Below are 14,892 nucleotides of genomic sequence, written 5' to 3'. Positions count from 1 at the left end.
TTTGTTCATTTCATGTTTTGGATTATTATTATTATTATTTTTTACAATGGCACTCTAAAGAAAGTCATTTACAGAAAAATACAATAATGAAAAAAAAAAAAAAAAAAACCTTGCTTGATTGGCACAAACATTTCTTTAGGCAAAATTGCTTATTAAACTTGGGTTTTCAATTAAAAGCAGAATTTCAACGTAAAAGTAGTTTTTTTTTGCTAAATGTAACAAATGCACTGTATTACCATCTTTATGCAATTTTCAATTTGCATTTTCAGTGACAAGGACATCTAATGGATTTTCACATTTACAGGATTACCTGTTTAAGTCTGATAAGGAAACGTACATTAGACATACTTTGATTATTGAGAAAATTACATTTTCTTATCACACACTGACCTTACAATTATGGGATATAGTTCCCAGTACTGAACGAACTGAATAACAGACATCTGCTGAATGTTTTCTGAAGTATATGAGGCTGTCCCTCCATAATATTGTGAAAGTATTAAGGGAAGCAATATCTGCATTAGCCTTAGACATAGCTAAAAAGTATATTCAGCTTGAATCTGACAACAATAAATCACACACTGTTGTATATTTGGCCTCTGGATGTTGCATTTGTCAGCTGCATACTTCATTGAAGAAGTCTTGTATCAAAAAATTACCATTATAAAATTGTCCATTATTCCTCATGAGGTAGGTAAATACTTTGATATTAAAATACTTTGATTTTGATGGCTACAACACATTCCAAAAAAGTTGGGACAGAGGCATGTTTACCACTGTGTTTGTAAATTCAACATTTACAAATACAATTAAAATCTAAATCTCTGTCCGTGAATTTAATTTAATGGACCTGAGCTTAAATTAACTAAAAATGAACAGAATGTATTTTATACTAACTAATGTTAACAAAGATGTTAGTGCCACACACACACACACACACACACACACCAGTGGGCAGCCATTTATGTTGCGGCGCACGGGGAGTAGTTAGGGGTTCGGTGCCTTGCTCAAGGGCACCTCAGTCATGGTATTAGAGAGGTTTAAGGTATAGGTATAAGGTGGAAGAGAGCGCCGTACATTCATTCCCCCCACCTACAATTCCTGCCAGACCTGAGACTTGAACTCACAACCTTTGGATTACGAGTCCGACTCTCTAACCATTAGACCACAACTTCCCCCTATATATTGCATCGAAGTATTAACAAAAGTTAAATAAGGGACCTTAGTGTAAAGTGTAATCAAGGTTTGTGATATGTAATAAAAAATACACAAAATGTTGTATGTATACTGTAATAAATATGTTATATACAACAAAATCAAAACATTAGTTTTTATTACAGGAGAATGATGATAGCGAGGTGTGTTATGCATCTGTAGATGTGATGACCAGGAGACAAAACCGACACAGGGAAATACAAGTATAGAGTTCAGATTTCACTACTTACACTCCTGTCCGAACAGAAACTGAATAGATTAGAAAGCTAGAGGAGCCATTGTCATTCAAACATGTTAATGGCATGTTTGTTGGTTCAAATGTGTGTCTGTGATTAAATTATAGATGCAGAAAATATGAAGCAAGAATTATTATACTTCTTCATAAGCATTGACAAATTAAAATATTGTCCTTCAGTAAAAGTGTTTTAGTATGTTTCCATACAGTCGTTGTGGACACACAGTGATGACCTGAGTAAAAGGATGTGGAAGTGGGTTTCCTGTGTTAAGTAGCGTTTAGTTTAAGCTGTGTATAGTTCTCTTCAACTGGATGACCGCAACAATTATCTGACTCATTGTTTTCAATAAGCCTCATCAAATTTACCTAAATCACACTCCATGCTGAATGAGAAATAAGCATTCTGGACCTTCTCTTAATTAGTGTGTTTGAATAACAGCAGGCGACAAGTGAACAGACAACTTGAGAACGTGCAAATGTCCAGTGGGTTGAAAAATGAAAACCAAGTAATCTGAAAATTTTCATTCTGTTTTGCAAATTGTAAAGGAAACTAGAAAAACTACATTCATTCCCATTTGAAATGTAAAATGAAATGAAGTAGAAATACATTATTTGAAGTTTTTCTATTGAACTCTCTGAGTTCTTTAAAGGAGCTGTACAATCCTGTCTTTTTTTCTTTTAAAGAAAGATCATATCTTATTCTCAGTTATAAAGACAACGATCTTAACCACAAATGTTTCCATCCAGTTTACTGATTGCGTGCATATGAGACAGAGATAGGAAGGACAGAGTTTGGTTTGTGTCTGTAAATGCTTATGCGGTGAGTTTGTGGTGAATTCGGTTTGTATGCTTACAGTTTCTGCAAAGGCTTGATTTGCAGCTGCATAATTTCTCTACAACCTCTTATGGATGAGTAAGGATCAATTACAGCATCTTTCAGAATGAAGCACAGACTGGTAGTCTAGTGGTTAAAGCTCTGGGATGAACTTAATCCTAAAATGAGTTATATAAAAATATTGTCACTCCAGGTTACTCAAGAAGAATGTGTAACTCAATTAATGGATTACATGTATCTGCTGAAGTAACAAATAATGACTATGATTTAGAACCCATTGATACTGTATGTTCAGGGCCATTTCTAGCCATTTTGACACCCTAGGCAAAATCCATATTACCCCCCCACCCCCTGTCACGATTATGTTTTAGTTCAGTTCCTGTCATGTCTGTTATGAGCTCTAATTAGTTTCTGATTAGTTATTCCTTGACCAACTGTTCCTGTTTAGTTCCCTCATTTACCATGTGTGTATTTATACTCCTTATTTGAGTCTCTCCATTGTCGGTGATTATCTTATGTTATGTGTTGTACCGATTCAGTATTCTCAGTAAAGTCTGTTTGGAAGTATGCTTCTTCATTTGCTGTCCTCCTTCCTTGACAACCCGTGACAGAATTACCGACCGCAAAGAAGAAAAACAAACAGAGAGAATGGCCTCACCAGCGTTACGTCTCCTCCTCAGACCAGAAAGCCAAAAGTGGTTGGGGTATTTAGGCCGGATGCTCCAGAACGGCGGCCTCTCCCTCACAATCAGTGAGCCCAACACACCAACAGGGCTCGTCCAGGAACCACAGCCGGATATTACCACCAAAGCCCCGGAGGCTAAGAGAGCTGTTCAGTCCATCCTAGAGCCAGGAGCGGACATGAACCTCATAGATCTGTGGTCAGCGGATACAGTTCCCACCCAAGTACCCACCCTCAAACCTTTGTCTTCTTCGCCGGTCCCGTCTGGTCTGTTAGAAGCTCCAGTCCCATCTGGAGATCTTCCTCCTCTGATGTCCCTGTCAGATTCCCTGGTCCCATCTCCTCTGCTGGTTTCAGCCAGTCCCCTCGTCGGCTCCACTGGTGTAGTCCAGCTCCTCGGCTTTGCCTCTGCCGCTAGCTCCGTGCGGCTCATCAGCCTCGCCTCAGGCTTCCCCTCCACCAGCTCGGTCCCCCGGCTGCACTTCGGCCCTCCAGGTCCATGTCTCCACCTCGGCAAATTGGTGTAGTAAAATTAGCTAATTCACAAGGTCAATACATCCTTTATAAAACCGCTTTGTCGAATTTAATGCATCTTTACAGAAGTGTCTAAATGCTGAATCAATTAATTCACTTCTAACAGCATTTAATGGGAGCAGTCAGTGTCATACATATAGAGGGCAGAGTATCCCATTATTTAAAGGAAAAGTTCAAGGATAAGTAACTAACAGAATTTTTCATATTTCTCTTGTCATACCTAATCACATTGATTCTTAACCCTCTGGGATCTGAGGGGGTTTTGACGCCCTGGAGAAGTTTTGGCATGCCCCAACATTTGTGCTTTTTTCAGTTTCTTATAAACAGTAATGGCTAAACTCTGATTGCACTGTATTCAGCTAAAAAAAATTAAGTAATTGAAACAAGGCCATAAAAAAACATACAGAAGAACTAGATGAACACTTTTGAGAACTGGATTTGCTAGACTGGAGTTTTTGCTACAAAATGATGTGAAAATGATCCTGCTCAATCATTCAAAAACAATATATTGATCTAACTTATGCAAGACATATTTTGTGTTAGAAAGGCATATGCGAGGGAGTGACAATGGCCATGAATATTTAATGATTCACACCTGAGAGACAAAGGGTCCCCCCAATGAGCCCTCAGTGTGACTGTGAGGCAGGTAATAAACATTTTACCATATGTGACCCTACACCACAAAACCAGTCATAAGGAAGGGTCAGTTTTATACATATACAGGTCCTTCTCAAAAAATTAGCATATTGTGATAAAGTTCATTATTTTCTGTAATGTACTGATAAACATTAGACTTTCATATATTTTAGATTCATTACAACACAACTGAAGTAGTTCAAGCCTTTTATTGTTTTAATATTGATGATTTTGGCATACAGCTCATGAAAACCCAAAATTCCTATCTCAAAAAATTAGCATATCATGAAAAGATTATCTAAACGAGCTATTAACCTAATCATCTGAATCAACTAATTACCTCTAAACACCTGCAAAAGATTCATGAGGCTTTTAAAAACTCCCAGCCTGGTTCATTACTCAAAACCGCAATCATGGGTAAGACTGCCGACCTGACTGCTGTCCAGAAGGCCATCATTGACACCCTCAAGCAAGAGGGTAAGACACAGAAAGAAATTTCTGAACGAATAGGCTGTTCCCAGAGTGCTGTATCAAGGCACCTCAGTGGGAAGTCTGTGGGAAGGAAAAAGTGTGGCAGAAAACGCAGCACAACGAGAAGAGGTGACCGGACCCTGAGGAAGATTGTGGAGAAGGACCGATTCCAGACCTTGGGGGACCTGCGGAAGCAGTGGACTGAGTCTGGAGTAGAAACATCCAGAGCCACCGTGTACAGGCGTGTGCAGGAAATGGGCTACAGGTGCCGCATTCCCCAGGTCAAGACACTTTTGAACCAGAAACAGCGGCAGAAGCGCCTGACCTGGGCTACAGAGAAGCAGCACTGGACTGTTGCTCAGTGGTCCAAAGTACTTTTTTCGGATGAAAGCAAATTTTGCATGTCATTCGGAAATCAAGGTGCCAGAGTCTGGAGGAAGACTGGGGAGAGGGAAATGCCAAAATGCCTGAAGTCCAGTGTCAAGTACCCACAGTCAGTGATGGTCTGGGGTGCCATGTCAGCTGCTGGTGTTGGTCCACTGTGTTTTATCAAGGGCAGGGTCAATGCAGCTAGCTATCAGGAGATTTTGGAGCACTTCATGCTTCCATCTGCTGAAAAGCTTTATGGAGATGAAGATTTCATTTTTCAGCACGACCTGGCACCTGCTCACAGTGCCAAAACCACTGGTAAATGGTTTACTGACCATGGTATTACTGTGCTCAATTGGCCTGCCAACTCTCCTGACCTGAACCCCATAGAGAATCTGTGGGATATTGTGAAGAGAAAGTTGAGAGACGCAAGACCCAACACTCTGGATGAGCTTAAGGCCGCTATCGAAGCATCCTGGGCCTCCATAACACCTCAGCAGTGCCACAGGCTGATTGCCTCCATGCCACGCCGCATTGAAGCAGTCATTTCTGCAAAAGGATTCCCGACCAAGTATTGAGTGCATAACTGAACATAATGGCCATTCTTTTATTGGTCGGATGAAATATGCTAATTTTTTGAGATAGGAATTTTGGGTTTTCATGAGCTGTATGCCAAAATCATCAATATTAAAACAATAAAAGGCTTGAACTACTTCAGTTGTGTTGTAATGAATCTAAAATATATGAAAGTCTAATGTTTATCAGTACATTACAGAAAATAATGAACTTTATCACAATATGCTAATTTTTTGAGAAGGACCTGTATACAGATATATATAACATCTGAAAGCTGAATAAATAAGCTTTCCATTTATAGGGTTTGTTAGGATAGGACAATATTTGGACGAGATAGGGGACCTAATATGCAAAAAACACTTTTATAAGGTGTTTGAACACAGTTGTGTGGCCGCAGTGTGTGAAAACAACCAGCCTATAATGTTAAAAATCCACCAACTAATTTTTTAATAAAATCAATAAATCATAAGCAGTCTCCCTAAACGAGCTGTTTCAGATGTCGCCGAGGGGAAAAAGTCCAGCCCATTTGTGACGCTCTCTGCCCTATTAGTCTAATCACAGCTCTGAGTGAGAAACTGCGGCCCGCCATTTCTGGAGTTATATACAATGTCAGCGCCAAAGAGGCTTTACAAGTGTTGTACTTTGAGATGCACTAATGAACATAAGAGTCGCCATAATCTCCCCCCATCTGAACTGAGGACCCTAAATTTAGGGTTTAATTTAGGAATCAATACCAACGCTTCGTGCGCGAACGTCAGCTCCAGACAAAGTAAGTATCACACGTTTGTTTTCCAAATCGCCTTTCTGAAAGAGATTCTTGGCACTTTGTAAGGCTAATTGCTAAAGCTACCATTGTCTCTGCCTGTTTTCACTGATGCTGCCTTCACATGCTGCCAGAATGATTGTGAATAGGAGTGTGGTAGTTAAAAGTTGCATTTGAAAGCAATGTGAGTCAATCACTTGAAGTTGTCGAGCTCATGATCAGAAGTGGGACTTATAAAGTCTATGATAGCATGAGACCAGCTATGTTGTTATTTTTATCGCGCTGTGCTCCCCGTCTGTGTGATTCATAAACGCAAATGTATTATGCACAGTATAATCAGATGACTGACTTTGAAACAGAGTATGTTTTCTGTAAAGATAACAGGCTTGTATTAATAGTGGAATGTTTATTATTTGCAAAGACTAGCACTGTTAATGCCTGGGCTTGAGCTCTTGAAGCTTGCCCTCGTCTCCGGGAGCAACAGCTCATTTGCATTAAAGCAACATACTCAAAACCAGCGCATTTGGGCTCATACCCTAAATGTGACAATTTTCACAATTATCTGTGGGTTTTCTTGAGCTAAAACTTCACATATACTTCACATAATAACTTAACATCTTATTTTACATCTTGTAAAAAGGGGCATAATAGGTCCCCTTTAAAGTTGTCCAAATGAAGCCCTTAGCAATGCATATTATTAATCAAAAATTAAGTTTTGATATATTTATGGTAAGAAATTTAGAAAATATCTTCATGTAACATGATCTTTACTAAATATCCTAATTATTTTTGGCGTCAAACAAATCTATAATTTTGACCCATGCAATGTATTGTTGGCTATTGCTACAAATATACCTGTGCTACTTGTGTCCAGGGTCACATATTTGTGTAGCATATCAGTATAGTTGAACAGCTGATGTTGGTACAGTGCAGCACTCACAGAGGAAAACAGTTTGAAGAGACTCGGTGAAATGAAATTCAGCTGGATTCATCTTTGGTGTATCTGATCAATAATAATAATAATTTAAAAAAACATTTGTGAGCATGTTGATATCAGGAGCATTTCTGGCATGAAACTCTAGATAACGCAGTTTGATAGGTCAAACTCAATTTGACATAATGACATCATTATCAAATGGCTCAGCTGATTGTTTTTGTATCAGCAGCCAATGAGCTTACTGCTCAACGTTCGAGTACTTGGCTAGTGCTTGCTGTAGCAGTTGTAGCACATTTCATAAAGGCATCTGAAAACAACACTGGCGATAAATGTATGTTCTTTTATTCCATATCACTGTGCATATTGCGTGGCCATGAGCTGAATTGATTTAAAAATGAGGAACAATAAACAAGTTTTATATGAATAGTCTTGCATTCATATGCAGGAGCGAAATATTAAGCATAGCTTTCAACTTGGGTTTGCCATATTTATTCTTTATTCTAAGATTGATGTTTTCTTTAGCTGTGATGAGTGTGTGTGTGTGTGTGATATCAGCTGCACGCAGAAACAGAAGCCCATTCTTATCGCTACTAATAGCTTAACTTAGACTAGACAAATAAGAGAACAAAGTCATATCAATGACAGTGTTGCGGGAGAAGGGAAATAAGAGTTATCGCTTTAAGACCACTATCTACAGATCTTGTAGTCCAGAGTGAAATGCTTTATGGGTGGTGTATTTGGGAGAAATGTGCTTGTGTGGTGTGTGCTCTTGCTGTGGTGTGTTGCTCAGAAAACAGAGGAAGACAGTTTATAGTCTGCTTTTATTTCAGTTAATTCAAGTCAGTCCACCTGGGAGTTATTGTGCACTATAACCCTGACAACTTTATCTGCATGAGAGAGTAAAATGGCATGCATCAGCTAACTTTTGTCAGTCTCATCATTGCACAAACATGAATTAACAAGTTGTTTTGCTGCCGCTGGGAGTTGATGAAGCGAAGTAACAGCAGTTATCAAATGAGTTAAATTATGATATATTTTGCTCAGGCGAGTGCTGGGGTGTTATCTATCGGATTGTTAAGCCGGTCGACGTGGTAGCCCAGGCACACATAGGTAGTAAGAGATGCTGTTCACTTGGCTCTTCGGAGCAGCTGCAGTACATATGTCTTGGTTATAGATCTGCTTGGTTGGGGTGTGTGTTCTATATCCCGTCTGTTTCATTCTTTTGTGTGTGCATATGTGCGTGTCTACTGATTTAGCAGTTTATATCCTTATACTCAGCAGCATGCATATGCTGGCTTGTATTGTACATATTATGTGTCTCCTGCTTAATGAGGGGTTATTTCATATATGTTATTTGCAGCAGCAGTATTTCTTACATGCTCACAGCAGCATGTTGTGGATGTATTGGGAGTAGCAAGTCTCGGTACTTGCTCTGCCACAGCAGCAGCATAGCAGATCTATTCCACCAAGACCAAACACATTAACATTGTCATGTACATTACCATGCCAATCCCTCTGAGAGTTGTCATGACAGACAAATCCAAAGTTTTGGCATGAAAGTCTAGATGGCATAGTCCAATAGGCCAAGCTCAATCTGACATAATGACATTATCACATGGCTCACTTGATTGATCCTTTTTGTATTAGTAGCCAATGAGCTCGCTGCTCAACATTCAAATACCTGGCTAGTGCTTGCTGTCGTAGTTGCAGTGCACTTCAGAAACCCTCCACCTTCCCCGGCTCCACCTGTATAGATCTGCTACGGGGTGATAAATGCATGCTATATGGGGGTTATTTCATGTGCAGCAGCAATATTTCTTGCATGCTCACAGCTGCATGTTGTGGATGTAAATCTAAACTGGGGAAAATGCTGTCTGGGTTTCAGAGCTTGCTATAATTTCTTGTCAACCACATGCTTGACTGTGAGAAGAATGTGACATATACATGGTCCTTCACTCCCTCTTAATATTAAAGAACCTGTTGTTTTTATACTCACATAGACCTATTTGACACATAAGGACCAGTTAGTCTAGCTAACATTGAACTTTTCTTTATAGTTTGTAGTTGGACATGATTTATTGCTCTTCACTTGTGTTATTTCACTGTTATTACTTCACTTGTTATTACACTTTCTCATAATTAAATGTAGCTATAATTTCAGCTCAGTGGAAATTTGTCAGTGTCACTTTAACCACAGTGTAGAGCATTAGCTGCAGTTATTTTAGCAAGTACTTCTCTCGTGCAAATATGTGCCCTTTTACCAAAACACAAAACCACACAAAGGCTAATGCAAAATTTGTGCTTGGTGACCAATGCTCAACTAAGAGATGTGAAGTGAGAGTTTCATGACGAGTTGCAAATGTGAAGTGTTTGTAAGTGGTCTGGATGAAAGACTTGTGGTTTTCCTGTTTTGAAATGTATAGATGTTGAATTGAACCCATTACAGTAAAACAAAGAACCTTATGAATTTTATTGGTGAACTTTGATTCACAAATTGTATCCTCGTGACAGGCATAAATTGATTGAATGAATATGAGATGTAAAGTGCAAAATGTTTTAAATAAGGAAACTTGTCTGTATGTCTGAATCAAAGATATAGTTAAAAATATCAACCAGATAAACTTAAGTTGTCTTGAACATTTCCATTTTTATGAACCAATCAGGTGCCTGATCACAAAGCCAAACCACAGCAAAAAAGTCTAAAAGGTAACTAGTGACTGATTAAAAATGTTCTGTCTTTGCGTACTCTCAAACAATTGCTCAATTTAGTGCCAACCCATCATGACGCAGGCCATTTTAGGTAAAACTTTCCATTGACGTGAACCAATCAGATAAGAGTTGACATCTGCATTAAGACCCTCAGCGCTGTGACTTATTCACAATCACTCACTGAGATGGAGAGGCCAAAACTTGCTCTCATCGCACTCATATGTAAGAAACAATTTTACTTCTTCAGCTAAATGAAAATGTCACTACTGTGAAAATTTTGGACTAATAGTACAATTTAAAGGGCTTCATAAAGTTATTTTGTGGTTTTACAGTTTTACTGTTTCATCAAAAAATAGTCTATGGGGAAGAAGTGGAGATGAAAGTCAGACCAGGAGACAACATCACTCTCTACTGTGATCGCTCTGTAACTCTTGGTTTCCTCATTCTATGGATAAGAAACTGCTCTCATGAGAATCAACCCTCTCTCATTATAGATTTTAGGAAACTGGATATATTTCAGCGATTCAGCTTTATCCACAACCTTTATAATAATTCTCATGATCTACATATTACTAACATCAGTGTCTCTGATCTGGGACTGTACTACTGTGTAGCAGTACAGAATAAGGTAAATCAAGATGAAAAAGGCATCATCTCCTCATCAGAAGTGTACTATTATGGAAACCGAACAACTCGTCTTTCTCTGGAAGGTAAGAAAACACTTCTGTTAGTCATTATTACATCATAGCTTGTGTAATTCTGGAAAACTTTACTTTCTCAGTGAATTGACATTTTTTCTTTTTTTAAATTAATATTCACTGATAGATTTGTGTTTATTTTATTCTGAGCAAGTGACTTCCTGTTCTGAAGCCTCTGCACCTCCTGACTGTGTGCTCTGCTGGACGCTGCTGTTCAGTGTGTGTCCGGTGTGTGTTCTCCTCTCCTCTCTCCTGTCCTCCATCTGTGTTTACTGCTACTGTTTGGCTCAAACCACAGGTATCCAATTTGCTGTTCATTTCCTTAACTTCTTTTCCAATATAAAAATAATGTTTTTGGCCAGTCTTTGGTCAAAAAACAAAGCTGCAAACAAATGATAAATGCGTATAATGTATAATGTTTTTAAAGCTGGTGATTTAAAAATGCTGTTATTTTTGAGTGCAATAAAATGGTTTTGCTGATTTCATTTGCAGATGTCAGTGTTGCATCAAAAAATAATCTGCCCAGTCTTCATTCATGTGAATTTAAATGCATTTTGTTATACTTTATTAACAACTTTATCTGCCCTAATACACTCTCAGAAAAAGGTGACAGCTGTCACTGGGTCAGTACCTTTTGAAAAAGTATTAAAATGTACAATTGCATTACTAATATGTACTTTAAAGGTACTAATATGCACTCTTTAGGGGTAAATAAGGTACAAAGATGTACCTTCTTCAGTTGTACTGCTCCATTGACAGCGTTGTAACTTTTTTGGAGGGTATTGGATTCTGAAATGATATGCTGTTTATAATCTAACAATCAAAAATGACACTGTATTACAGTTATACAGTAAAATGTATGTGTTTAGATGGTATTGTCATTTTGCTGTATTAACAAGCACTTGTGCACTTAAGTTCCTGTGTTCAGACCTGCCTTGTTTTCTCACTGTACTCATTTTACTTACATATTTTCATACCATCTTTAGGTTCTGCAGAGATACTCACAGCAGATGTTATTAAGGTATCTAGATTGATAATTGGTTTCAGGAAATTTTTCATCTTTGCCATGTCAAAGACAATAGTTTAGTTTGTATCATGTTGATCTCCTATTAATTTCAGGGGGGTCCTATGGAGAAACATCAGTGTGCGATGAGTAAGCCTGGAAAGATCTGCCTCCACACTGAAGTCTCTTATAGACTACTGACATCTGCACATCCCTATGCCAAGATATGATTCTACCTGCTCAACTTATACAACTTACATCAAACTTGCTGCTTACTATTGCTCACTCATTTTTTTACTCAGCAATGCCAGATGTGATTTCTCACTTTTTTCTCAAGCATGATTTAACTACATTTAGTACATAAGCACACACATCCAACACATTTTTATATGTAATTACACATTTACATATTTAGTTATCTATAATACACAAAATATTTATTATAAGAAAGGTGTTTTGTAAGGTCTCTAGTTTTGCTATGAAATGTTATGTGCACATTTACTGCTTATAAATGTTATTTTTGTGATAAAATGATAATTGAATTGTTTTTAACAAAAAAAAAAGAAAAAAAAAATGTAGACGTCTTCAAATATGAGACAAAAAAGTGATTAACAGCAACTGTAGATCCCAGTGTGTTTTTGCAACCCTAAACCAGAAATACTTTTTTTGTCACAGAAGGGGCCTAAAAAGCAAACCTAATCAAACATTACATGGGTAAAATGGGCATCTTTGGTGTAACAAAGTGTAGCTTAGCAGGATGTCAAAATAGTTTCCTGTTTGTGTTTGTAACCACTCGCTCTCTTTCTCTTTCTTATTGTGGTCAACTATAAGAACCAACCGCAAATGTTTCCGCCCTAAAACAGACATGCATCAGTGTAACTGTTTGTATTTAAACAGCTTTATTGCATAAATAATAAATAAATAAATAAATTGTAAGTGAAAAGGCTGCTGTTGTCATAATGACAGTGTTTATTTTATTTATAATTTTGTTTTATTCACATTATTCATATACAAATTTCATATTAATATTCACAAATTTCTTAGAATTTTTGCTATTTAGATTTCTGTGCACTATTAAACAGTAAAATGCACTATTTTGTGGTGGATTAAAAATAATAATTATTTTAAAAATATTAATATACTGTATATATTTTTAAAATATCCAATTTTACAATTGTACAGTCTATTATTATTATTATTATTATTATTTATCCGTCTTTTTTCAAGATTGCCTGTCCTAAGTAAGGCCACAGGGATACTAAATCTCAGGCCGTAAGCAGGGAAACACCCTGAATGCATCACAGGATTATTATTATTATTATTATCATCATTATTATTATTATTAATAACTATTTCTAACAAGTAAGGTAAATTCTCCTGTCAACACTGAGAGCTGGTAAGAATACAGGATTATTTATTATTACTGCAGCACTAAGTTATTATGTGAAGTGTGTAAGATAGTGCTTGCATACGCACAAATAGAATAGAATGACTAGTGGTTTTGACAGCTCTTTAGGACACATCTCAAGCAAGTGTATTCTTGTTGAAACATAAGTAAAATAACTAATTTATATGACTATTTTTTATAATATAACTGAAACACCTGATGCCCCAAATTTCTCTACTGTGATGATTTTCATCATCATCACACACAGCACGATTTTTCTCAGTTTCATAAAGATTTTCATAAAGAAAAGAACAAAGATTGAGTGTATCGAAGCCCTTTACCTCTACCACAGTCAGCCAATCAAATAAGAGTTGGCATCCTCATCCTAAAGACCCTCACATTATCACATTTGAACATCCATATGCCAAAATGTGATTCTACCTCCTCATTTCAAATAATCTGGCTTGTAGCTGTTTACAGATTTCTTTTTATTGTATTCTGCTACGATCTGAGTGGATATGTCTGCTGTCCTCTCAAGAATGTTTATTAATGTTAAAATACATTAGGCCATTGCTTTAATCCAGCCCTGTTTCTCTGAGTTATGAGAGTGTCTGTGAATATGAATTCATCACAAAAGAGTAGGAAACGATATGCACTCAATGGCTCCATCTTGTGGCTAATATTCCAAACTATTCTGGTCTTCCTTACAATTACAGAGAATGTTGTCAAAATCACTCGACCATAAACAATTTAATCAGGACCAATTCTTGATAAGGACACGAGAATGGAAAAAAAAAATGCCTTTATGAAATGTAACTGACTGATAGAATGGAATAAACTGAACAACGTATGTGAACAGTTTTTTTTTTTTTTTTTCAAAATAGTAACATACACATGCTGTATATTTAAGGTGAAATAAATGCTAAATGAAGACATGAAAGCCCCAGGTGACTCAGAACAGCAGGAGGGAAAAAGATAATGCCTGGGAGAGGGAGAGGAATTGTTGTAGGAGGGAGAGGAGTTGTTGGATCAGAAAAAGGGAGAAGAGGTAGGGGAGAGGAGTGAGAATGTGTGTTGGATTGTGCATTTTTATATTTGTTTTTTTTCCCACATGTGGAACCTATGAAAGCTTATTTCTGCCATGGAATATAAAGGGTAATTGTGAATTTATCTCAGAATTCTTAATTTTTTCTTGCAATTGGGAAAAAATCTCACAATTCTTATAAAGTCTGAATTGCAAGACGTAAACTTGCAATTCCAATAATAGAAGTCTGAATTGTGAGATTAAGAGGTCACAAATACAATTTTTACTTTTTTGTTCTGTGATGGAAACAAACTTGCATAACCAAAGGCCATGTATGTTGGAATTTTTGTTGATCCCTGGCATCAGCTAGGGGCACCAGCCACATCCAACCCCCACCCACTGGAAAGCAATTTCAATCAAGGCTCCATTTGAATTTTTTTTTTTCTATTGTACATTCTATAAAGTAATGACTCATTCAGTTTTAGATAGTATGTTGCCAAGAATGAACACATTCAGCACTTAAAAATGTAAAATGGGCTTCAGTTTCAGGTTTCAGACTGTATGCTCTGCTTTAAGCTGCTATTCGGTGTGTGTTCCCCTCTTCTCTCTCCTCTCCTCCATCTGTGTGCACTGCTTCTGTCTGGGGAAAACTACATGAACTCAGTTCCATCACCTGCCACAGCCATGATGTGCCAGATATTATTACATCTTTATATTTGCTTTCAATTTATAATAATTAAACAGTATCACATAATAACTGTAAAATGTCACAAGCAGAGTTATAAATACTGTATATAATGCCTTTCAACCAGTCAGCT

At 37.3% G+C, this 14,892-nt stretch overlaps 1 protein-coding gene across 1 annotated transcript; it reads left to right on the top strand.

The window, feature by feature from the left end:
- The first annotated feature begins 10,138 nt into the window (after nucleotides 1-10,138).
- Nucleotides 10,139-12,609, top strand: LOC306872516 (uncharacterized protein). Its single transcript, XM_079421117.1, has 5 exons — nucleotides 10,139-10,184; nucleotides 10,295-10,672; nucleotides 10,815-10,958; nucleotides 11,647-11,681; nucleotides 11,780-12,609. Exons 1-5 carry the CDS (start codon nucleotides 10,148-10,150, stop codon nucleotides 11,891-11,893), a joined length of 708 nt encoding a protein of 235 aa, XP_079277243.1. The 5' UTR covers nucleotides 10,139-10,147; the 3' UTR covers nucleotides 11,894-12,609.
- Nucleotides 12,610-14,892: the final 2,283 nt, after the last annotated feature.

This window comes from Barbus barbus (assembly GCF_936440315.1).
Source record: "Barbus barbus genome assembly, chromosome: 7".
In the NCBI taxonomy this organism is placed as follows: domain Eukaryota; kingdom Metazoa; phylum Chordata; class Actinopteri; order Cypriniformes; family Cyprinidae; genus Barbus; species Barbus barbus.
Note: the sequence above shows the minus strand (reverse complement) of the source record. Positions and strands in the feature narration are given on the sequence as shown.